Source organism: Erythrolamprus reginae, chromosome 3 (genome assembly GCF_031021105.1).
Source record: "Erythrolamprus reginae isolate rEryReg1 chromosome 3, rEryReg1.hap1, whole genome shotgun sequence".
In the NCBI taxonomy this organism is placed as follows: domain Eukaryota; kingdom Metazoa; phylum Chordata; class Lepidosauria; order Squamata; family Dipsadidae; genus Erythrolamprus; species Erythrolamprus reginae.
The window spans coordinates 68260838-68287401 of record NC_091952.1 but is presented as its reverse complement, the minus strand read 5'-3'; the positions used below and the strand labels follow the sequence as shown (position 1 = coordinate 68287401).

Below are 26564 nucleotides of genomic sequence, written 5' to 3'. Positions count from 1 at the left end.
TGAAATATGAAGATCTAAAAACAGAGCTGCAACGACTCTGGCATAAGCCAGTGAAAGTGGTCCCAGTGGTACTTGGCACGCTGGGCGCAATGCCAAAGGATCTCAGCGGACATTTGAAAACCATCGGAATTGACAAAATCTCCATCTGTCAATTGCAAAAGGCCGCTTTACTGGGATTGGCAAACATAATTCGCCACTATATCACGCAGTCCTAGGTGCTTAGAAAGCGCCCGACTGGTGATGAAATACGAAATCCAGCATGGTGATCTCGTTTGCTGTGTTGCATTGACATCATCATCATCATCACCATTTATTAGATTTGTATGCCGTCCCTCTCCGCAGACTCGGGGTGGCTCACAACAATAATAATAACAATGTGACAATGTAACAAATCTAATATTTAAAAGAAAGCATCTAAAAATCCATCATTTAAAAACCATACAACACAAGTATACCATACTGGGGGAGCGTGGGGGAGATGTCTCAGTTTCCCTATGCCTGGCGATATAGGTGGGTCTTAAGCAATATTACATATAGGTGGGTCTTAAGCAATATTAAAGCAATTAATAGTCAATTTCCAAAGGTGGTTAGCAAAGGAAGTGTGAACTTAGTGCCCTTTGGAGGGTTCCAGTTGCAATTGTAGCAAGTATGACAAATCCCTTGACCTCCAGTTCTGATACCCTCCAGGGACTTGCAGTCTCCTTGTACTCTTTGGTTTCTTATAGAGGTGAGAGTTTGTTGTTTTTTTGTCCTCTTAGTAAATACTGATTAAAAATCTGAATAGGAAATGGATACAAACACTATGAATAACAGTGTGAACGTAAATGTTTAAATAGCTTTACCTAAAGGTTTTACAAAATAACCTAAATTGGAAAATATTTGAATTTTAATTCAGGTCTGCTATCTGAAAAAGATCAAAAAATAAAAAAATGACAGAAATGCTATTTGCCTTTTATTCTAAAGAATGATTTTACCGTTGTATAACCATCCTGAATTATTTCAATTTCTTTCTTTAAATCCTGTAATAGCACTAGAAGAGGAATTGTTTCAGTTATTGAGTCATTAGACAGGAATATTACAATCTGAAAACCATCATTTACTAGGAGAAGTAGTATTTTGAATATTTAAAAAGTATAAAACCAAGTATATCTCATATTTAAAAAAGATAAAAACCAAGCAACTAAGTGGCAAATAAATGTAACAAATAAATAAGGTAAGAAGTGCTTGATTTTATATTGTTGATTGGGATTAAGTATAAGGTCCCATGGTGTGTGTATAAAAGAATAATTGTATTTGTTTAATAATATTTACAATTATTAAATTAGCATATTATACAATTATTATATCTTACAATAATATTTTATTGTTTTTTATCCAGAATTATTTTTAAGGCGGGTGACCGTCTAAATGTTATATTTATAATAATTTCAGAGAAAATTGTTCACTAAACATCTGTGCTTTCAGAATAAATATTTAGAAAACAAGGTATTTCTGTTTGATTACGCTGATTGTTGTTTGTAATAAAACATCTGATTTGATTAATGAGTTCAAAATTTTGCTGGGGTTTGACTTGCTAGAATTATTATTATGTAGATACTCTTTTTTACTTCATAGAGAAAATATGCCCATTAGTCAAGTTTTAGGAAAGTACCTTATTTAGATTGTGTGTTTTGCTGATATTTCCTTCACTTCTATTCTCAGTTTTATTAAAAGCTGAGAATTATGTGTAAGTTTCTGTTCCATATGGAACTGTATCGTGACCTCTTTTTTTCATGAAATACAACAGATGACAACCAAAGTCATTTCCTATGCATTTAATAAAGATATTTTATTAAACTTCTATTTTTTTTAATTTTTTTAATTTTTTTAAATAAATTGTTTAAAATTAATTTTTAACAAATTTATATTACACACAACATAAAACAGTGCATAGTGAAATGTGCCCACCACCCAGACACACACACATTCCCCACCACCAAATCGGGGGTGTTTCTTGTATAGTCCACTTGACCCAAGAGCAATATATCTATTTACATATTATAGAGTGATTCCCATTTATTTCTTGTAGCTTGGTCTCGGATTCTGCTCGTCATATATCGTCTTACCTTGTCCCACCGTCCCATCAGTTGTCCCAACTCAGTTTCATTATCCGAATTTATCCTTTTATCCATAAGTTCAAATTGAATATGATCCACCATGTACCTATACCAATTTTACATTGTCCATTTTGTCACATCCTTCCAACCCAAAACTATTACTGCCTGAGCGCTTTCTATTGCTACTTTTTTTATTTCTCTAAATTCTCCCATCGCATTGCTTTTAACTAGCACTGCCATTTCCTTAGTGATTGTCCATTGTATATTTAGCATTCTATTGATATCCTCTTTCACCTTTTGCCAAAATTCCTGCACTATCGGGCATTCCCAAAACATATGCATAAACACTCCTTTATCTTGACACCCATGCCAACAATTCTCCCTGACATTCTGCTGAAAGTGTGTGAGTTGAACGGGAGTAAAGTACCACTTATGTATTATTTTCCTTCTCATTTCCCTGATTAAATGTCTCATCACATCTCACTATATGAAACCATCAAGTTTGCCAATTGGTATGGCCAACCTTTTCATGAAGTGATTCCTGGTGGTGGACAATATTAAAAAAATGAAAAACAAAATGCCATTATAAGTACAAAAAATAAAATACACAATAGCTAAAGAGGTTGTCACAATCGATCTTTGTAAATACAGCTAGGGGACCGGACCTTCATATACTTAGGCCCAGCACATGACCAAGTATTAAGAGCTTTACAAAAAGCCATCAGGTTTGAGGTCTTTCTAATCTATGGGAAGGAATTATTTTAACTATACACCATTTGATAAATTCTAGTATCTCGTTAACCTCTAAAATTTAGGCCAGTTTCTCTGTATTTTTTTCATATATAATATAATTATAACTGAAGCATGTTAAGGTAGTTTGATCTTACAAACACAATGAATTAGTATCTAATAGCAAAATGTAAGGAATAAGAGAGTGGGTTGAGAAGAAAAGAAAGATAGGGAAAGTAGTAGTTGAATAGGGTTAATGAGAAGTGAGATTTAAAGAGAAGACCAGGGATGGACATATGGATAGACCTGATGAAAGCAAGGATGATTTTCAGGGATTGAAATATATGGAGAGAGGTAGTGAAGAAAGATTGTATAAACTCAGTTTAGGCATATTTCCTTTTATTTAACTCATGTCTTAGTTGCTTGAGTGTACTTTTTTTGTTTATTCCTTTCATGCACTTGGCATAATATATAGCATGACTATATACAGTATACACACTTCTGAAAATAAACAATTTTGTTTTGTATTTAATATCTGAGTAATTAATCACTTTGTATTCAAGTCTAGCTAAACAGTCTTCAGTTATTATTTTTCATATTCATTGTATTTTTGAAGAGGTATACTGCTGGATCAATTTTCTTAAATTAGTCTGGTTAAAGAGAACCCATAAATATAAATGAGATTTAATTAGTTGAAATTATTTATCATGAAACCAGCAATAGTAATTGAGTGGGTTCAGTCCATAGGTTTCTGAGATAGGAATTATGCTCTTTCAGCTAATAGTTATCTGTACAACCTTATCTGGATTCAAAAGCTAAGTACAGTATATTGGGCCTTGTTAAGACTTGGATGATAAATCGCTAGGGGAAAAAAATCCAAAACATGGCAAAAGCAGATATTTACATTTTGTTGGCAATAAAATGATATGGATGGGTTTTTTTAAAAAAGAACATTGAAGTCAGTAATCTTATTACATTCCAAAGAATATGTTTCGGTTAAATATAAAGCTTTATCTTGGCAACCTTGATTGAATCTGTTAAGCAAAAGTACTGACCCAAGTGGGTAGGCTTTTTTAATAGTTTTTTTTTTAAGATTTACTAACCCCAAAGCTACAGAGGAGAGAGTCACTGTATTCATCTTGTACTCATTTAGCTTGGCAAAATCAGCGGTTTCTCTTCTGTGGATGAAATACATACTTAAAGTTTCCTGGTTCTGAAATATTTGTTGAAAACGCTTCACTTTCCAGCACACTAATTCTCTTCTCTCAATAGGGCTTATCCATGTCCATACTTTTATTTTTCTTCTGGGAGAGGCTGAAATAATTCAGTTAAAATGTTTTGCACTCAGTGGTTCAGAATTCAGTCTTGGTCATTTCCATCCAAAGGATCTCAGATAGTGTTACTGGAATGAGTTTGAGACCGAGGCATCAAACAAGGCGTAGTAGGCTAAGTAGGTGAACAGACTAAAATAGTTTCCTCTAAGCCTTTATTTTAATTAATAACTTGTAAGAATATATGATTAAGTATAATTAGACTATAACCTCCAGAGTATTTTATTTGATTCCCTTGATTCTCTAGCAGCTTACCGTAAAATTGAATTATATTATCTTATTGGTATCCTTTCAACTTTCTATCCACATTAAAATAATCGAAATCAGCATTAATCAGAACTTTAGCTTTTGACCTCATTAGAAGATTAGAAACTGGCATTAGACACATCCAGTGCATTTTGACCAGTGAATTTCCTGTACAGGGTGATTGAACCTTGCAATTTGAAAGCTTTCTGTAGATGTATTTTAATTTCATGCATTCTTCCATGGTTCATATTTCATGGCAGTACTATATTAATTCAGATGTTATTAGTAACTTTCTAATGGTAACAAATACATATTTGATCTGAAATTCAAGGTATGTTCTATTATTCTGTAGTTTTCTCTATTCTCTCTCCTCCCTCCCTCTCTCTCTCTCTCTCTCTCTCTTTCTTTACAGAAAAATAGAACTTAATATAAGATTAGAATATAAAATATAATGTAATTTTTTTGAATAACCAAAAGCTTTAAATCCTATTGTAATTTGTAACATGCTATTTTTTGGTGGCATGAAAATCACTGTTCCCTTTTGGCAAGTAGATGAAATAAATGTGAATTCTAGTGTAAAAGCCAAATATCTTCCTTTCATTATTCACTCATCACAGTTTTATTACAATCCAGACATCTTGTGATCAAACCTTGAAAGTATTAGGAGGCATTCGGGGTTATCAGGAAATGGTTCAATTAGTTTCAAATCCAGAAGACATGTTGAGAAATGTGTTTCTCATGAGAAACCATTGAAAATTATGATTGATCCTGGCTTTCTGACCTCAAGTCATTCTATGTCGGGATCACATGGAGTTTTCCCTGCCAAGGTTACCCACAAGAGATTTGCTTTATATGTATTGCTTGTCATGGTTAAACATTGAAACGGTTCTTTAGGGACACTCCTGCCTGTTGAAAGACAGGACTAGCCTCTTTTCTGGCTTGCTGCCCTAGCGGGAGTCGGGGAGGGGAACCACTGGAGCTCTATTTCCTTTTAAGGCAATCTGTAGGAATCCAAGGTAATCTAATGATTTGGCTGAGAGGAACACAAAACACAGCTAGTTTACAAGATGTTGAGGAAATGCAGCTGTGGCAAGATAAAAAACAGGTTTTGTTTCCATTTAAACACATCTTTCTCTTTGGACAAACCATAGCTACCGGCATCTAGTAATTTGGGAGTAGATGGTCCTGATATTTATTTATTTATTTATTTTGTCCAATACACAATGAGGGTTTTAGTGGGTATATATCTATATACACATAGTAAAATACATGATGAAGGTTATAGAGGAGATACTCATAGTAAAATATATCTAAGAAATAATAGAAAAGAAGGTATAGTAATAGAACATATCAATGAAAGAATAGAAGAAGAGATATAGGAATAGAAGAAAGGTATAGGAGATATAGGAGAGCAATAGGACAGGGGACGGAAGGCACTCTAGTGCACTTGCACTCGCCCCTTACTGACCTCTTAGGAATATGGATAGGTCAACCGTAGATAATCTAAGGGTAAAGTGTTGGGGGTTTGGGGATGACACTATGGAGTCCGGTAATGAGTTCCACGCTTCGACAACTCGGTTACTGAAGTCATATTTTTTACAGTCAAGTTTGGAGTGGTTAATATTAAGTTTAAATCTGTTGTGTGCTCTTGTGTTGTTGTGGTTGAAGCTGAAGTAGTTGCCGACAGGCAGGATGTTGCAGCATATGATCTTGTGGGCAATACTTAGATCTTGTTTAAGGCGTCTTAGTTCTAAACTTTCTAGGCCCAGGATTGAAGGTCTAGTCTCGTAGGGTATTCTGTTTCGAGTGGATGAGTGAAGGGCTCTTCTGGTGAAGTATCTTGGGACATTTTCAAGGGTGTTAATGTCTGAGATGCGATATGGGTTCCAAACAGATGAGCTGTATTCGAGGATGGGTCTGGCAAAAGTTTTGTAAGCTCTGGTAAGTAGTGTGAGATTGCCAGAGCAGAAGCTACGTAGGATTAGGTTTACAACTCTTGAAGTTTACAACTCTTGATAGTCACAAGACTCCTATATTTTCCTTTAATGTCACATGTTTTATTATTATTAATGCAGTTCAAAACATTCCTATCAAAATCTTTTGAAAAGGATGGACTTCAGACTTACTTCACTTCACTTGTTTGGTGCTTCACAGGCAGGCCGAAATGGGAGTTCTGTTAGGAGCAGGTTTTGGAAAGAAACTTGCAGAGAATTGTAGCAGATCTGCCTTGTTTTTATGGGATAGGAAGGCAGGCTTTGCTAAAATTTGTTATTTCAAGTTACAGGATACAGTTTCCTTCTTGTGTATCTGGTCTTTCCCCCCTTTTAAACCTGCAATGTATGCCTAGAGATCCTATGTTTATTTTATTTTATTTTATTTTATTTTGTCTATTTGGTTACATTAGCAGGGCTCTTCAAAAAGCTTTTTTTTGTTTTGTTAGGGTACTATAATGATGGGTGAGGCTTTGTTTAAATTTCCTTCTTACACAGCTATTAAAAGATACAGGATGAACAATAAGTTCCTTCCTTATATGAGTTTAGTTCAACATGGAGTAAGGTAGCATCAGGGGGCTGATTTCATCCGGTTATCTATCTCAGCTCTCTGCCAAACAGGAGATGGAGCTGAACCAGTGCTTGAAGGCTGTTAAGGTCTGCTAGAAAACAACAGATTTGCTTTGAATGCATCCAGATCAGGACAGCTTTGGGTCCCTGGGGCAGATGTTTCTGGAGTAACATAATCTTTGGCTCTGAACAGGAGTAGACTCCCCCACTTAAAGGTCATCCACAGCTTGGGAATCTTCTTGCATTTGAAGCTTCTGCTCAAGGAACAGATAAAAGCTGTGGCTTTTGCATAGTTACCTCTGCTCCGTTAATTGTAGTCATTCCTGGATCAGGAAGCCCTTTTTGCAGTCATAATCACCCTCTGGTGGAATTACTGTACAGTAATATGTGCTGCATGGAACTTCCCTTGAAAAGCATTCAAAAGCTACACATGGTGCAAAATATGCATGAATGCCCAGACAGCAATACATGTTTCCCATTTACTCAGCTGATCCCACTATTGTAGAAGTTATATTGGCTTCCAGGTACGATTCAAGGTAGTGGTGGTCACCTTTGTGACCCTACATGGCTCTGAACATGTGTATCTGTGGGGTTGCTTCCTCTTCCTCCTATATTCATCTAACGATCTGATCAGATCAAAAGATCCAATTCCCCTCCAGGCATCACCTATCTGAAAATGCCATTGGATATACGAAAATAGACTAACAATGCTGGGTCTAGAAAGCTTAGAACTACGACGCCTAAAACACGATCTAAGTATTGCCCACAAGATCATTTGCTGCAACGTCCTGCTTGTCAATGACGACTTCAGCTTCAACCGTAACAACACAAGAGCACGCAACAGATTCAAACTTAATATTAACCGTTCCAAACTTGACTGTAAAAAATTTGAGTTTAGCAATCAAGTTGTGTTTTCTCTATATATATTACTACATGTCTATTCTCTTCAATATGTTTTATGTACTGGACAAATAAATAAATAAATAAATAAATAAATAAATAAATAAATAAGAATAAATAAAATACATATTCCCCCTGTGCATTAGCATTCCTTCCCTAAGAGGACCCATTCTGTTTATTACCTCCTGATTTCAGGAGAGTCTTGGCTTTGCTCTGTAGCCCAAGAGATGGTATGTTCTGAATGTTGGAATACAGTGGTAGACACATGGGTTGATTTTTGTTGGGTTTTATCCATTATGTTTACATTTCCATTCCCCTCCCGTGCCCCATAGGGTTATTTATTTTTATTAAAACATTTTAAAATGATGATTGTTATCTACACAGAGCTGTAGGAAATACCTGAATTATATGTGATTTTGCTAAAAGGCCATTTGGGCAATTTCTCAGTAGAAATTTTTATTGGTTGACCCTAAAGCAGTTTCATTAATACAGAGAGTTAAATAATATGTCCTTAAGTCCTTCTTGGTTTATTGTTGAATAGTTACATTTATCTCATTTATTTTCTTTACAGGATGCCAAACTGGGGTGGAGGCAAGAAGTGTGGCGTATGCCAGAAAACAGTGTATTTTGCAGAGGAAGTACAATGTGAAGGCAACAGTTTCCACAAATCCTGCTTTTTGTGCAGTGAGTGTTCAAAGTTTTATGTCAAGGTTTTGTTTTGTTTTGTTATTATCCCAACACACTGTACACAACTTATTCTTACCAGAATTGCATATCAACAGTTTCCTTCAGTTGCCAGTGAGGAGTAATTTGACAATGGGATTTTGTGCTATCATAAAGTAACCTTTGTTTTCATTTACTGCAAAATCAGTTGGAAGAAAAAATGGAAGGTAAGCTGATAAAAATATGGTAGACATTTTTATCAGCCTATTTTCACGAAAGGCATTTATAGCTCTTTTCTTATCTAATAAGAAAATTGCCTTAAAATTCTTAGCTTCTGAATTTAAGGATTGTTAGATTCTTTGTAGATTGAGTAGTTGAAATATAACAAACGTATCTATAGTTATAGGAAGGTTTAATATGAATCTTAAATAGTATACAAACAAAGGAAGAAAAGAGAAAAAATAGTTAAATTCTATAAGAATACATCTCTTCCAGCTAAAAAAAAAATTACCCATGTACTATATATTACAATAGATACATAAAAGTATTTTTTCAGCCTGGAATCACTTAATCACTTTTTCCATTGTGTTAATTAAAAAAATATGTTTCTTCAATACAGTATTGTAAAAATCTAGAGAAATTTCTAACTGTTCAAAATTATCTTTTTGGCACTGCTCCAATCTCTATTACTCCAACTTCTTCCTAAGTCAATAAAATACAGCTTAGCATTAACATATTTGGGGAAAATATTTTACAAAACCAAGCCTTTGTCCTCCTGGGACTAATGTAAAAAGATTAATTTGTCTAAATTAATGTTTTTTCCAGCAGCACATTTAACTTTTTGCTAAAAGAAAAACCAATCCCCAGCCAAGTTATCAGAGGGGTCAAGTAATAATTTTCTATCTGTGCACATGTTGCCTTTTCCCTTAAAAAAAAATCACCCATATTCCACAAAATAAGTCAAACTATAAGCCCTTGGAAAAGTTGAAAATCTGGAAAATCAATCTCTCGATTACCATTTAAATAGAGAAAATCTATATATCTGTTTAGTTTTACATAGAATGGTAACACATTCATTTCTGCATATATGTTCATGGGATGGAAGAATTTATAACAAATGTTTCCTGAATTATAAGTATGATTGAGAGTAACTGAAAGAGAGGAAAAAGCATATGAACTATGTAGACGTCATCATTAAACATTAATGATATTCAAAAAGCAGTTCTGAAAACAGTTCGAACTGTGTACAATGACTACAATGGGTTTACTCGTCACTCTACACCAGTGGTTCTCAACCTTTCTAATGCCGCGACCCCTTAATACAGTTCCTCATGTTGTGGTGACCCCCAACCATAAGTCTAGCACCAATTTTCCCAACAGAGCTTTAAGCTGATTGGCAGGAATGCCAGAGGGACACCCCCACTGTAAACACCTGATTGGTTGTATTGTAAAAATAAATTCCAAGGCACCAGCTTTAGTTCCTAACACCATGGGAAATTTGTCTTTTTCCCTGGTCTTAGACGACCCCTGTGAAATGGTCCCAAGGTTGAGAACCACTGCTCTAAGCCAATATTAGTTAAGTCCAGTGGTGAAATCTTTTTTTTTTTTACTACTGGTTCTATGGGCTTGGCTTGGTGGGCAAGGCAGGGGAAGGATACTGCAAAATCCCCATTCCCACTTCACTCTGAGGCCAGCCAGAGGTTGTATTTGCCAGCTCTCTGAACTACTCAAAATTTCTGCTACCAGTTCTCCAGAACTTGCTGGATTTTACCCCTGGTTAAGTCACAGTATAACTTACCATGATGTTTAAACCCTACTTCTGTGTGCTTGTGCATTGAAACGCATGGTCTAATCTTCAGTTGGGATGGTGTTCCAGTGAGAAGGAATAGCAATAGAAAAGGCAGAATTCCTGTGTTCCACTGGATAAGATTTTTAATAGTTATGACCAAGAGCAGGTCCCCCTACTGCACCCAATGAAGCAAGTAGAGAACGTTGAGAGATGTGAATGTATAATGCAGTGTTTCCCAACCTTGGCAACTTGGAGATATTTGGACTTCAACTCCCAGAAACCCCCAGCCAGCGAATGCTGGCTGGAGGATTCTGGGAGTTGGAAGTCCAAATATCTTCAAGTTGCCAAGGTTGGGAAACACTGGTACAGTGGTACCTCATCATACGAACTTAATTGGTTCCAGGAGGAGGTTCGTAAGGTGAAATATTCGTAAGATGAAACAACGTTTCCCATAGGAATCAATGTAAAAGCAAATAATGCGTGCAAATTCTTCAGGAAAAACCCAAACTTTAGAAGGGAGGCGAACAGAGGGCAGGGAGGAGCAGCTAAAGGGGGCGGGTGGAAGAAGCAAGGCTAGGCTAAAGAGTGAGTGGGAAGGAAGAAAGGCAAGGGGGCACCCTCCCTTTTCTTTCTTCAAAAGACACCATTTCAGTGCCTTTGTAAGCACGTTGTTCTCTGCAAAATCTTTCCAACTCCAAGCTGCCCCTCCCTTGTCTTTCTTAAAAAGATACCCTTTCAGTGCCTTTGCAAGCACGTTGTTCTCTGCAAAATCTTTCCTCCAAGCTGCCCCTCTCTTTTCTTTCTTCAAAAGACACCGTTTCAGTACCTTTGCAAGCACGTTGTTCTCTGCAAAATCTTTCCTACTCCAAGCAGCCCCTCCCTTTTCTTTCTTCAAAAAAAGGGGGAAAAAAGAAACCCCTTCAACCCAGCAGCAGCTGCTTGGGTTCGTAAGGTGAAAATAGTTTGGAAGAAGAGGCAAAAAAATCTTAAACACCAGGTTCGTATCTTGAAAAGTTCGTTGGAAGAGGCGTTCGTAAGATGAGGTACCACTGTATAATGAAGCCACATCCACTATGCCAGTTGGTCACACATGTCCCTTCTCTCTGGCCCCTTCGCCTTTATAAATACATAAATAAACATTATTGCTCTTGTTCTCTAATTTTCTAATGCAAGCAGAAACAGACGATTCTTCCTAGAAGATCAAACTCAACAGTAGCACAGGGCTTTTGGAATTAATGAAGGATTATGTAATCCTCAGTTGAAGTTGTATATATTACATTACATTGTAAGATTATATTGCACCAACCTATGCTGTAGGTTGTCTGTTTCTTGTCAGGAAGTTTCTGACTAAAGAAAACAGAGAGCTGCCTATTTAGGTCAAACGTTGATCCCTCCTTGCATTTCCATGGGAAAAACAAATTAGAAAGCTGTACTTCCTAGGGAATGCCCCAGATTTCAAATCAAGAGTTTTACAACTAGTTTTAGATATCCAGGTCTGTGGACAGATTTAAAGGTTCATTACCAGTAGTTGTCTGGAAAAAATAAATAAAACAAAAATTCTAACAAATCACACAAGAAGGATAAAGGAGAAAGCCACAAAGAAACAAAACAATGATACCTTCCCTTTGACAATTATGTAGCATATGCACATGTCTAGAGAAATATAGTGTCTATTTTGATATAGTAGGAGCCCAGGATTCTCCTTGCTTATAATCAATGCAATAAATAATGTATTTTTCGGAGTATAAAACACACCTTAGTTTTGGGGGAGGAAAACAAGGGGGGGAAATTAGCCTCTGCCTCCCATCAAACAATACAGATGATATACACTTTTTGCTCTGTATTTCTGTGCATGTGTGTCTGACACATAGAAATAGCAAAGAATTGGAGAAATGTACATTATGGCAGCATATTAATGTCAGAAAGTTTTCTTAAATGTAGTCACACTAACTCCTCCCAATTATTTAAATAGCTCTACTCCAAAAATAACTAAGTCAGGGTTTAATTCTTATCTTAATACTTATCTTAATACTAAAACAGGAAACTGTTACATTTCAGATTCTACTTTTACAGATCTTTAAAATTGACGTGGCTTTCTGGAAGCATATATTATTCTCTGCTATTTAAAAGAAGATACAAAAGCACCGGGCCTCTAAATATTATTTTTAGTTTCATTCACTAGTTACAGCAACATATTTTCAGTTTTGTTGCCTTACTGTTGCTAAATTACAAGTTTTGATAACACAAAAGCTTGATTTATTGAAAGATTCCTCATGGCAAGTTGGACCCATGAGCTAAATAGATTTAGAATCACTCCTTGGTCTTGTGTAGAATCACAACCTAAATAATTTTGCATCCTATTTACTGCTAGCAAATATATTTCAATTGTTACATACAGATTTTTTTTCATTGTACTCTCCATAAAATTATTTCAGATTAGCATCAGATCTCACTACAAATTATTGTGATTTTGATCTTGTAGATTTTATATCCCAAGAGCCACCCCCCTTCCCCAGTGAAGCTGGGAATCTGACACACAGCCTCTGCAGCCAGCTGATGTTTATATTTTAATAGAAAGCTTTTTTGTTCTTATTCACAGCCCCATTATTGCATCCAGGGTTGGTTTGAATTCATGCCAGTCAGATGACCTTTTGTTTTCGCCTTAGGAATCTCATGTATCCTAAGACTTGTTATGCTTGTTGCATAACCTAAATGGTAACTGGTAGGAGGAAATGTAATGAATAGTATGCATGTCCTGGAGTTCCCTCAAAACATTAAAGGGATTGATCTCCTTAAAGTTGACCTGTCACAGTAGCTGGAAGCCATGTTTTTCCCATAAGTGGATAATCGTAATTACCATTTTAGCAAAGATACTGCTTTTGGAGCCTGCTTGACTTTTTAAAGAAATCTTAACCTTAACCTTAACATCTATGGATGTTAAGGCTCTAATATAATTATTGGTTCCATTCCGATCATTGTTGCAATACAATTCACAGTACTAATTCAGAAAAAGAATATTGTGTGTTGGTCCTACGTCAGACCTGACTGAATTTTAGAGTTAGAGTTTAGTTTATTTATTTTATTTTATTTATTTATTAGATTTGTATGCCGCCCCTCTCCGTAGACTCGGGGCGGCTCACAACACAATAAAACAGTTCATGACAAATCTAATAATTTACAATTTAAAATATTTTTAAAAACCCATTATTAAGCAGACATACATACAAACATACCATACATAAATTATATAGGCCCGGGGGAAATATCTCAGTTCCCCCATGCCTGACAACAAAGGTGGGTTTTGAGGAGTTTGCGAAAGGCAAGGAGGGTAGGGGCAGTTCTAATCTCTGGGGGAAGCTGGTTCCAGAAAGTCGGGGCCACCACAGAGAAGGCTCTTCCCCTGGGGCCCGCCAACCGACATTGTTTAGTTGAAGGGACCTGGAGAAGGCCCACTCTGTGGGACCTAATCGGTCGCTGGGATTCATGCAGCAGAAGGCGGTCTCGGAGATATTCTGGTCCGATGCCATGAAGGGCTTTATAGGTCATAACCAACACTTTGAATTGTGACCGGAAATTGATCGGCAACCAATGCAGACTGCGGAGTGTTGCTCAGAATGAGATTTTCTCACCAACTATAAAATTTCTTGGACAAAAATTAAGAATGGATGGTAATTTCTCTAGAAGAATGACTGAACTAGTAATGAATATTACTAAATACTGTATTTTTCAGAGTATAAGACCCACCTTTTTACTCCCACCCTCAAAAGAGGGTGAAAACTTGGTTGCATCTTATACACCAAATGTAGCCCCACCCAGCCACCTCCACTTTTTGGCCTCTGTCTCCCAACAATTTACCTCTTTGTAATAAACAGCGTAGACCTGTTAAGCAAGTGGTTCTCAACCTTTCTAATGCCGCCACCCCTTAATATAGTTCCCCATGTTGTCGTGATCCCCAACCATAAGTCTAGTGCCAATTCTCTCAACAGAGCGTTAAGCTGATTGGCCGGAAGGTCAGAGGACACCCCCACTTTAAACATCTGATTGGTCGGAGTGTAAAAATATGTTCCAAGGTGCCAGAATACAACCTTTAGTTCCTAACATCATGGGAAATTTTCTTTTCCCATGGTCTTAGGTGACCCCTGTGAAACGGTCGTTTGACCCCCAAAGGAGTCCCGACTCTCAGGTTGAGAACCACTGTGTTAAGCCAAGCCACATGCTAAACTGAAAGTAAAACTACCTGCAAGGAGGCAAATTGCTGGGAGGTGGACTGCTGGCAATGTTGGACCGCTGAAACCGGGTGCAAGGAGGTAAGTCAATAACTATAAATGTCTATAGAATGTTCAAATTATTAGATTTATTTTTTAAAGACTGCTTTATTATTGTTCTAGACAACTTAACAAAATGAAGAATTTTTTCAAAATAAAGGCTTGATCTGAAGAGACCCGGTGCTTTTGTATCTTCTTTTAAATAGCAGAGAAAAATATATGCTTCCAGAAAGCCACGTCAATTTTAAAGATCTGTAAAAGTAGAATCTGAAATGTAACAGTTTCCTGTTTTAGTATTAAGATAAGTATTAAGATAAGAGTTAAACCCTGACTTAGTTATTTTTGGAGTAGAGCTATTTAAATAATTGGGAGGAATTAGTGTGACTACATTTAAGAAAACTTTCTGACATTAATATGCTGCCATAATGTACATTTCTCCGATTCTTTGCTATTTCTATGGGTCAGACACACATGCACAGAAATACACAGCAAAAAGTGTATATCATCTGTATTGTTTGATGGGAGGCAGAGGCAGATTTTCCCCCCTTGTTTTCCTCCCCCAAAACTAAGGTGTGTTTTATACTCCGGTGTGTTTTATACACCGAAAAATACATTATTTATTGCATTGATTATAAGCAGGGAGAATCCTGGGCTCCTACTATATCAAAATAGACACTATATTTCTCTAGAAATGTGCATATGCTACATAATTGTCAATTGTTTTGTTTCTTTGCGGCTTGTTCTTGATACACAACACAAACATACACGCACACAAACACACACACAGAAGATCTGATGACCAAAGATATTTAGGTGAGGAGTTTTGAAATAATTCATCAAAAATTTGCAGAAATGGCTGGGTAAATGATTACTTCTCTTAGAATGGGATCAAGACTTTTGTGATGATAATAATACAGACAGCTTTGGAAAAAATAAGATAAAATATGGTAAAAGCTGATGTCTTAAAAATGGCTCTTCCAGTGCAAGCACAGTTTTATTTTAAAATGTCAATATTCAAGCCACAGTGATTTATAGGATCTCAAGCACAAATGCCATTCCAGGACAATAAAAGAAGAATTAGCTGTTCTTTATGAGAGGGGGAGTTCTTCTAATGATCCTCCTTTCATGGCTAAATATTTTATTACTTCTCTGCCTGGTGGTTTTCTCAGCCACCCTTTCCCAACCCGGGGAGATAAACGCCATATTTGGTCAACAGGATGAGAAATTCAGCCCTCGTCTTTTCCATATATAGAAACTGTTCCTACTGTTGCCTCTGCTGCATTCCTGAGAGAATATTTGGTTTTCTGTTTGCATTCCTTGAGAGTAAGATAATTTATTGTGGCTTCAAAGCAAACTGTGGCTGTTAAAGACTAGCTGCAATGGTCCATCACAACAAGAAGAGAGTTAAGGATGCAGCCTATGCTGCAACCAAGTTACTTTTTTTTCTCAGAGGCAATTACTGTTCTAATATGTTAATAAATGGACAACACACACAGAGAGAGAGTATACTCTGTCTATACTAATATCTATGCTTATGGTCTAGCTCCAAAATACCAAAATAGCCCTATGAAAATTTTGGTCTTCTGTTACCTGAATTATAGCAAAGCAAATTTCTTAGTCATCACTATCATTGTGAAGGTTGTTCGCTTCAGATGATGTCAGCTTTGTCTATGATAGAAAAAAAGGTCAAAAGTCCAGTAGTATTTTTTTCCAACTAACTAATGATTAAGAGGCAAAAGCTGTTGAAAGACTCCTGATTTTCTGCTTTTTCTGTATTTCTATTTGTGAGTGGAAGTTCAGAAATAAAATAATACAGCTTGTGGCTGACCAAATTGCTCAAGTTAAATTGTTCTTTACAGATCCTTACTTGAAGCTTCTTTGCTCTGTGCTATTTCTCCAAATAGATCCTTTTATCTTTGCTGTGTTAAAGAAAATGTGTGAGAGAAATCTATTGATTTACTATCTCCAGAGTTTTGTCCAAAAAAACCCAGAAGTGCTTTTAGAAAAAGAAAAATGAGCTCTTGAACATTCTAATAGACCAGGCTTTTATCCAAATAGATTCCCTCGGTTGTATTGTAGACCAACATTATAACAGGCACTAAATTGGAAAAGATGGTAATGGATACTGAAACGTATTCATCCTATATAATAGTGATGGCGAACATATGGCACAGGTGGCACACGGAGCCATATCTGCTGGCACACAAGCTGTTGCCCTAGTTCAGCTCCAACATGCATGTGTATGCTGGCTAGCTGATTTTGGCTCACACAGAGACTCCCTTGGCTTCCGATGGCCGCAGGAGGAAACCCCAATCATTCATCATCATTGCCTGGACCAATCAGTTCCCCTCCTCTAGGCGCTGAACCCCAGGGTGGTACCTGGGAAGATGTATCTGTGCGGCGCTCGGAAAGGCAGCGGCGGCCACCTGGGTATCTCCAAGACTACATATGTGCTAACATAAAGGGGGAAGAGTGTTATGTACCCTCAGCGGATCCCACGACTATTGGTTGTTGTCAGGCAGCTGGTTTTGGGCGGGTTCTTTATAGTTACGTGATTGGATGTTCTGTCAGCAAGTTGTCGGGCTTAAATACCCTGCCGAGCGAAGTTAAGTGAGTTGTGTTGTTACTGAATTGAATAAACGTTTCATGCCATTACCTGCTCTCCACGGGGGTCTTTCTTCTGACATATTTTTACCCTCCTCCCAGCTCCAGGGGAGTCTTTGGAGCCTGGGGAGGGAGAAACAGGAACCTACTGGGCCCATCAGAAGTTGGAAACAGGCCATTTCCGACCTCCAGAGGGCCTCCAGGGGGCAGGGGAAACTATTTTCGCCCTCCCCAGGCATTGAATTATGGGTGTGGGCACTCACCCATGCGCAATAGCATGTGTGAACACTCTTTTGGTACCAAAGGGAAAAAAAGCTTTGCCATCACTGCTATTTAATGTACTATTTAGTGGTTCCACAAATATCCTAGTTGCCTATATTACAAATAAGGTCTCATATTTAAGCTTATAAAGGTGACATTTTTTTATCTTTGTCCTTCCCAAATGGCTGTAGTGGTTTGCAAGAAGAACCTGGATAGCACTACAGTGGCTGTGCATGGAGAAGAGATCTACTGCAAGTCATGCTATGGGAAGAAATATGGACCAAAGGGCTATGGATATGGACAAGGAGCTGGGACCTTAAGCATGGACAAGGGTGAAGGATTGGGGATCAAACCTGAAGAGTGAGTTGCACTAATAAGAAATCTGCAAAGTGTGATTGTTTAATGTATTGATTTGAATTTATATCATTACTCAAATACTGTGGTTACGAAGAAAGCAGATGTTGCCTAGATAAAAATCCAGTTTGCAGCGCAGTAGGCTATTAATTTTTTTCTGTTATGAAACATAACGGGCCCCAAATGCAATTCATTGTAAACCTACCTCGATAAAATTATGACCTGTATATATGAAATGCTAGATTTTTTATTGAACTATAGAAATTGTGGGTGAAAGAAGGTTGATAAATGTGTATACCCAGCATTCTTTAGGTTCCTGCAAGTCTTTTTCTCTTTCAAATGTACATGCTTGTGAGAAATAAGCATAGCTAGAAGAAAGTGGCTGGCAAAAAGTGTTTGGCCAGTACTGCTTTGCATTCACTGAGATTTTGGAGTGGAAAGCAGAGCAGCTTACTAGGTAGCAGAAGCAGGAATTATAAGGGCTTTTTAAAAAAGAACCTATTAGATATTCAGAGCAAAAGCTTGGAGGTGTCTTTGATCAGTAATTTTTTTGTACAGAAAAATAACTATAGCAAATTAATTTGAAGGCTATGAAATACAAAATTATGAATTGGTTGCAGAATACTTTTAAACCAGCCTGGTTGTGTTTTTTAAAATATAATTTTATCAAGAATTACAATAGTTAAAAACAAATACAGTGGTACCTCATGATACGAACCCCTCGTCTTATGAACAACTTGAGATACGAACCCGGGGTTCAGAAAATTTTTGCCTCTTCTTACGAACCCGCCGCCGCAGCTGCCGAGAAGCCCTGGCGCCCAGCTGTCGCTTTTTGAAACAGCCGGGGGGCTCCCAGCGTCCTCCTGAACCCGAACGCCAAACCCGAACTTCCGAGTTCGGCGTTCGGGAGGCTGCCGAGAAGCCCCCCGGCTGTTTTAAAAGGTGACAGCCGGGCAGCCTCCCGAACGCCGAACCCGGAAGTTTGGCAAAAGTTAGGGAGTCTTATAATGTTTAATACTGTGGATTCAGAATTATGAATTCTTATTGCAATTTAATTTAATTAATGCAGTCAGACTATATCCTACATACCCTATCATATCTTACTGGAGCCGTGGCTAAGAGGTATCAATTTCTCATGGCCCCCAGGCCCACTGACAAAGCCAGGTTTTCAGTGCTGCCTGGATATCCATTAGGGTGGGGGCAGTATGGTTCTCAGGGGGTCCTTAGTTTCAGAGAACTAGAGGCAAATATTTCCCCTCTTGATAATTCTCTCTCTCTATACACACACGTGGGAATATGAAATAACTCTTTCCTTGCTTCGGCCCCACAGATCTCACCCTCATTGCCCAACCAACAATCCTAATGCATCCAAGATTGCCCAAAAGGTGGGTGGATCTGATGGCTGCCCTCGCTGTGGACAGGCTGTCTATGCTGCAGAGAAGGTGGTTGGAGCTGGGAAGGTAAGAACTATATTTTATTTTATTTTATTTATTTTATTTTATTTTATTTTATTTTATTTATTTTATTTATTTTATTTATTTTATTTATTTTATTTATTTTATTTATTTTATTTATTTTATTTATTTTATTTATTTTATTTATTTTATTTATTTTATTTATTTATTTTATTTATTTTATTTATTTTATTTATTTTATTTATTTTATTTATTTTATTTATTTTATTTATTTTATTTATTTTATTTATTTTATTTATTTTATTTATTTTATTTATTTTATTTATTTTATTTATTTTATTTATTTTATTTATTTTATTTATTTTATTTATTTTATTTATTTTATTTATTTTATTTATTTTATTATTTTATTTTATTTTATTTTATTTATTTTATTTATTTTATTATTTTATTATTTTATTTTATTATTTTATTTATTTTATTTTATTTTATTATTTTATTTTATTTTATTTTATTTATTTTATTATTTTATTATTTTATTTTATTATTTTATTTATTTTATTTTATTTTATTATTTTATTTTATTTTATTTTATTTATTTTATTATTTTATTTTATTATTTATTTTATTTTATTTTATTTTATTTTATTTTATTTTATTTTATTTTATTTTATTTTATTTTATTTTATTGATTGGATTTGTGTGCCGCCCCTCCCCGCAGACTCGGGGTGGCTAACAACAGTAATAAAACAGTGTATAACAATAATCCAATACTAAAAACAGTTAAAAACCCATTATATAAAAACCAATCATACATACAGACATACCATGCATAAAATTGTAAAGGCCTAGGGGGAAGTGTATCTCAGTTCCCCCATGCCGGGCGGCAGAGGTGGGTTTTAAGCAGCTTACGAAAGGCAAGGAGGGTGGGGGCAATTCTAATCTCTGGGGGGAGTTGGTCCCAGAGGGCCAGGGCCGCCACAGAGAATTTATTACATTTATATGCCGCTCACTTTGAAACGGACTCTGAACGGCTAACAACAGTTATAAATACAATGCAAGTAAAAAGAGTAATAAATATATCGATAAAACTGCAATACCATAAAAACTACTATATCATTAAAAAAAAACCATGCATACTAACAGTCAATCCTAATTCCAGCCTTGCTGGAAAAGCCAGGTCTTGGCGGTTTTCCAGAAGACCGGTAGGGAGGAGATAGCATAAATCCCTGAGGGCAGTTGATTCCACAGGGTTGGAACCACCACAGAGAAGGCTCTTCCTCGAGGTCCCGCCAACCAACTTTGTTTGGTGCAAAGGACCTGAAGAAGGCCGATTCTGTGGGCCCTTACTGGCCACAGCGAGATATGAGGGGGGAGGCGGTCCCATAAATAGTCTGGTCCTGGGCCATTTAAGGCTATTAGTAGATAGCAAATATGAGTACACTGATTGACAATCAATTTCACATGCCGTTGTGCACATTCAATTTAGTACAGAACGAAGTATTCAATGATAATATTTCATTCATTCAGATCTAGAATGTGTTATTTGAGTGTTCCCTTTATTTTTTCCCAGCAGTATATATTAATTTAGGCTAAATTGGGCTTTCTTTTTTTAAGTATATAAAAGTCTGAACGTTACATTTTAAATTAATTTTGCTGGCTATGCTTGTGTAATAAATTCATAAGTGAATATGTTTGTAGGAAAGAGTGGAACACCCTTCCTTGAAATTCTATGCTTAAGGATATCTAAAACATGTGGAGAATATGGTGTCTCTCCTGATAGTCTTAATACACAACTCCCAGCATTCTTCATCACTGGTAGCTAGGGATTTTATTCATTAATACTTAGGGGGGGATGCCGTTTCCTATCATTACAATAAAACCTACCGTGTTTCCCCAAAAGTAAGACAGTGTCTTACTTTCTTTTTACCCCCAAAAGCCCCACTACGTCTTACTTTCGGGGTATGTCTTACATTGGAAAAAAATTGAAAGGGTCGCGTTCCCGAAGGCATCTCCCCAGAGTCCAGAAGGGCAGCCGCGGGACAGGAGCCTCGTGAGCCCTTTTCCAAGTTCAACCTCAGGGCTCCAAGCGGCGTGCACGCGTGGAGCCACAGATGTGTGTCGGGGAAGCGTGTGTCTGGAGGGGAGGAGCCGCTCTGCGCAGTTGGGCAGCCCCACCTGCCTGCCGGAAAGGAGGCGGGCGAAGGAGGGCGCAGCTCCGGCCGCTCGCCTCAGAGCTGGTCGGCCTCGCTGGCCGCTTGCAGCCGAGCCTCGGCAGGACTCGGTTGCTGGGACGAGCACCTTCGCTGCAAGCCACCACCCGCTCGGCTCGCTTCGGACCAGCGCCGTCCTTCGCTTTGCCAACCCGGGGAAGAGGCGGTGGCGCCGTGGCGAGGCGAAGGGCGCGCGGGGAGCTTGGAAGCGACGTGATCGGGCTCCCCCCCGGCAATACCCCCGTGTTTCCCCGAAAGTAAGACATATGTCTTACTTTCGGGGTACGGCTTATATTAGCCGACCCCCCTGAAACCCCCGATACGTCTTACAATCGGGGGTCTTACTATCGGGGAAACAGGGTAGCAGTACAATTGAAGCTAAGCAATTATTCAAGGCTATAATTAGTCTTCGGAGAGGGGCGGCATACAAATCTAATAAATAATAATAATAATAATAATAATAATAATAATAATAATAATAATAATAATAATAATAATAATAATAATGAAGGAAAGATGATTGGGACATACACCTGAATATAAAAATGTTAGAATCAAGAAACAGTCACTTGTTACATATGGATACTGTTGTGAATTATCTTCAAATTTGATGTTGCAAGTACGTTCTGCGAATTCAGAAAAAAACATGTAGAATTCATTTTCTTTCTGAGAAAATATTAACAATTGTCTTTCAGAGCAAATGGAATATTTTTATACAGGCCAGTATAACAAATGGGGAGTTGATAAAATGGCCGCTGGGCTTTGTACATCAATTTTATGGAGTGCAGTGCTTTTCTGGTCAAGCTCATGTAGGATGTCAAAGTGTCCCTTTGAAGTTACTCACTTTCATAATAACAATATGTTTTCTGTACTATGCTTAGTCATGGCACAAGGCCTGCTTCCGATGTGCAAAATGTGGCAAAGGCCTGGAGTCTACAACTTTGGCTGATAAGGATGGAGAAATCTATTGCAAGGGTAAGAGCTGCTACTTCACAATGTCCTCCTTACGTTCATAACTAATGGTATATTAGCTGCTAGTCAGGTATCAGATGGATGCTAATGCAGGAGATGTTCTCTTATGCAAAAATGTTGCAAAATCTACGAATACTATTTATGCAATGAGTTATGATTTAGAGACTTAGGAGAGTGCCAGCAGAGGACTTACATGCTTCTTGTAACACTCGTTTACTTGTTTGATTGCAATTTGATTATGGAGCAGCATGCCTGAGGTTATCTACTTGAGAGATGTTCTCTAATGATACTTGATTGCATTTGGGTGCATAGGATACTATACCAAGCCACAGTTCTTTCGATTGCTCCATTTAGCTGCACTTGCAGTGGGAATGGCTAACCAAGTTAGATTAATAGTGGATGGAAGTCCCTCTGATCAAACCTCTACTATATTTTCTAAAGAGCATGACAGGTCAGGTGGGGGGGAAAAGTATGTGATGGAAAATATAGTTAAGTCTCAAAGCAGAAAACCAGAAAACAGAAAGCTCTTGTTTTCTAAGCACATGTGCACTGATAATTCTGTAAACATGTTTACTGTTTATGGCGCTTCCTGAGCTCAGAGCTTTGTTTAATATCTGATTGTTTCTTCTGCTGCTTCTCTCCAACAGGTTGCTATGCCAAGAATTTTGGACCTAAAGGCTTTGGTTTCGGCCAGGGAGCTGGAGCACTTGTCCATTCTCAGTAAAGAACTAGATCCTAACAGCTTTGAAGCATCCTTCCCAGCCCTGAATGCTTCGCCAGCGCTGAGTTTATCCAATCTGATCCTTAGCAAGAATAAATCTATCTCGCCAGTTTGTATGTATTAGTAATACAGTAACAACCTGCTGCTCCTTTTGGCTAGATGGGCAATCTTTCAAAGGGACTTGTTCCACAGGACCTTTGAAACCATACAGTGGCCTCTCACTTCCCATGGCTCATATTAGAATAATGGCCTCCTTTAATATAGATTTATGTTTTCAGGCTTTGTTGACGTTTCACACGGCAGCAGACCACTTAGCTGCTTTTGAATAACAAATACTGCAACAGTTGTCTTCCAAAATTTTTTTTCCCCCAATCTGGGCCAGCATAAATAATTCTTGTTAGAATATACTTTTTGATACTAAATTACACAGTAACTATGATACTAAGCACTGTGGGAAAGTATAAATGATTGTTAAATGCTAGGATGCAAATCTGCTAATTAAGAAATTGCCTAGATTCACAAATGAGGCACAGTCCTCAAATTTTAGAGGAAATATAAATAAAAGTCTTAGCTCTAAAGTTGAACTAAATGTTGCATTTCCAACAGAAAATATATATTAATCAATAATCACTAGTTGAGATGCTTTTTTTGGTTTAGTAAAATTCAGTTTGATTTTCAAAATTTCAAAGACCAAATTTCCCGTTTTTGAAGATCTGTATGCATCTTTTTTTATCATTCCTAAAATGTTTCTGAATTTAGAGATAAACAGATTTCATTTTTTAGAAAACTGGGATTATTGATGTTGCTGCTTCATTTTTGCATTTTTCTACTTAGCTGAATAATTATTGGATTCATATATTGCACTAAGCTGAAGTGTGGTTTGGTTGATTTTGGTTTGGTATGATATATAAACCCAACCATTATCATTTAGAAAACATGGCTTGGTGTGATGTATGAACCAAGCAAAATAGCCTGTTCACTTAAAAACAAACCATACCTTACATTCAGTGCCTTAGAATGATTGAATATCTATTGGTAAAATTAAAAAGACTAAGATGTTTTGGAATTCCTTTTTTAAACTATGGGAAAGTAAGCATTGTAAATACCCTCATACTTGGGACCAGAGTTGACACTTTTGTCAAACATAGAAGACCATAGAAACCACAATAGTAGTTAATTACAATTGTCCAAACTTGACTTTCCAAAGATTTTTCTATGGTGGCAGGGAGCAGCCATATGATCATGAGAAAATATATGGTTACTTTGAAAGGAATTAAACAGGTATTGTCTTTATGCATCCACGTGCTTTGAAGTTTTCTTTTGAAACTGTTACAAGTACCTGTTAAAAACATAAACTATGTTCAGAGAAACTTCTCTGCCTTCAATAAAGCAGTCAAAATTAATCTCATGTGTCTTACAAACTTTTATTTTTATTTTTTTCAAATTTAATGGACTGTTGGAATAAATTTATGGAAAGAGGATCAGGGTTCCATGTCCATCCATCAGCAGGATAATTATTTGAAAACAGGTCAGGCTAAATTTAGTATGATAAAAGCAGCTGATAAAAGATGGCTCAAATTCCAAAAGAGGTCTGATCCAGTCGGGGTGGGCTGCTGCCTGGACCGGGGTGGTGGTGGTGAAATTGGGGTAGTGAAAATGGAGCTCCATCCCAGAGGACCCAATTTGTACTGAAAGATGTTGAAAGAAAATGCAGGGCATCCTGCATAAGCTACGCCCAGTGTGGTAGTAAAAATTTTGGTAGCCCTTCACTGAATCCAGTGGTGGCTTGCTACCAGGTGAACCAGTAGCGGCAGTGGAAGGCCCACCCGCCCAGATGATTTGCGCAGGTGCAGAATTTCTGCACATGCGCAGAAGCCCCATGTGTATGTTCACAGTTCCGAACTAGTAGCAAAGTTAAGTGAAACCACTATTGATCAGATCCAATTAGAATTGAAAGGGGGAATCACCCAGAAAAATTAATTCATTCAGAGGGAGGCAGAGCCTCTTGGTTCTGCTGAATACCCCATTGCAAAGCCTTTTCTAATACAGTAGTCCCTCACCTATCGCTGGTGTTACGTTCCATACCTGGCCGCGATAGGTGAAATCCGCGATGGGGAATTTATCGACTGATAGTACTTATTTAAGTATTTATATTGTAATTGTTTGGTAAGTTTTCATTGTTTTAAGTGTTTATAAACCCTTCCCACACAGTATTTATTTTAGATACAGTATTTAAATACAGTATTTACAATTTTGATTTTTTTTTTTTTTTGAAAAACCTGCCGATCGAGTTCGGCGGGCTGTTTAAATCTGCCAATCGACTTCCTCAGAAACCCGCGATGAAGTGAAGCCGCAGTAGGTGAAGCGCGGTATAGCGAGGGACTACTGTACTTCACTTCTGGTCACATAATTATTCCCACTTGCATGACCGGTTGGGTCTACCGTTAAGGAAATGGAAACAGTTCCAGGAGCCAAATTTTGTATGCTTTCTTTTAATAAGCATAAAGAAACCTGCCTGTCTTAATCCATTGGGCGAGTGCCTAAAGATTTGTAGTCACATCTTGCAATCTGGATGGATGCATTCCCCTCTCCCTTGCATTCAATTCTATATCCCCCTCTCCCTTCTCATGCCTGCCCAAGGGACCAAGAGTAGAGCATCTCATTTCAAGAGTCACTGGTGGAAATCATGTGATCCTCGGGTTTGATCTCAGGGGGCAAATTCTAATTGGGGGGGGAGGGGGGTAATGAACCTTCTGGATTATTGGAGATTTTTCCAGATGACCTCTGACAGATATCAACAGGAGAAAAGGCCAATCAGAATGCTTGAGCCTTATGCTTACAGCTTCCATGTCTGAATGAGACACTGCTAAAAGTGGTTCTTTTCAGATGCATTAAATCCCATTCCTTTGCTTACTTAGTGCAAGTGGAGATAGTGGGCTCCTTCCTCAGTATAATTTAAACACATTGTTTTGTGCCAGCTGGCTAGCATGTGTGTGTACAGAAGAATGCAGCAGAGGAGCCAGCAAGGCGGTACGGAATAGTTCTCTGTGCTGCTTCCAGCATGCATTCCATAGGTTTGCCACTATTGCCCCAGTGGTTTAGAATATTTACAGACACACACACTTAAAGAACAGTATGGAATGTATATCTGATTTTACATGTAGTGACTGCAACAAGAACAGTATTGGCACAATGGAATATTGGAATGTGCAGAAATGGATAAGCCAACACTACAATTAAGGAAAAGAAAGGAACTGAATATTTTTTGACTTGGGACTTATTTTATCAATGGCTAGCTGACAAAAACAGGAGCAAGAAACGGAAATATATGAAAGGATCAGTGATACAAGTAAGAGGTTAAATGAATGGTATGATGAATAAATAATATGAATTTATTATTGTTAATAATAAAGTAATATAATTGATATTACAGTAATGCAAGAA

The 26564-nt window shown here is 37.3% G+C and overlaps 1 protein-coding gene across 1 annotated transcript in view; it reads left to right on the top strand.

The window, feature by feature from the left end:
* Window positions 1-24523, top strand: part of CSRP1 (cysteine and glycine rich protein 1) — a 34757-nt gene extending 10234 nt beyond the window's left edge. Inside the window, exons 2-6 of the mRNA XM_070745708.1 lie at window positions 8435-8547; window positions 17637-17805; window positions 19130-19259; window positions 22309-22402; window positions 23047-24523. Coding sequence (XP_070601809.1) covers window positions 8436-8547; window positions 17637-17805; window positions 19130-19259; window positions 22309-22402; window positions 23047-23123 — 582 coding nt within the window. The 5' untranslated portion in view covers window position 8435 and the 3' untranslated portion in view covers window positions 23124-24523. The remainder of the gene's footprint in view (window positions 1-8434; window positions 8548-17636; window positions 17806-19129; window positions 19260-22308; window positions 22403-23046) is intronic.
* The last annotated feature ends 2041 nt before the right edge of the window (window positions 24524-26564 follow it).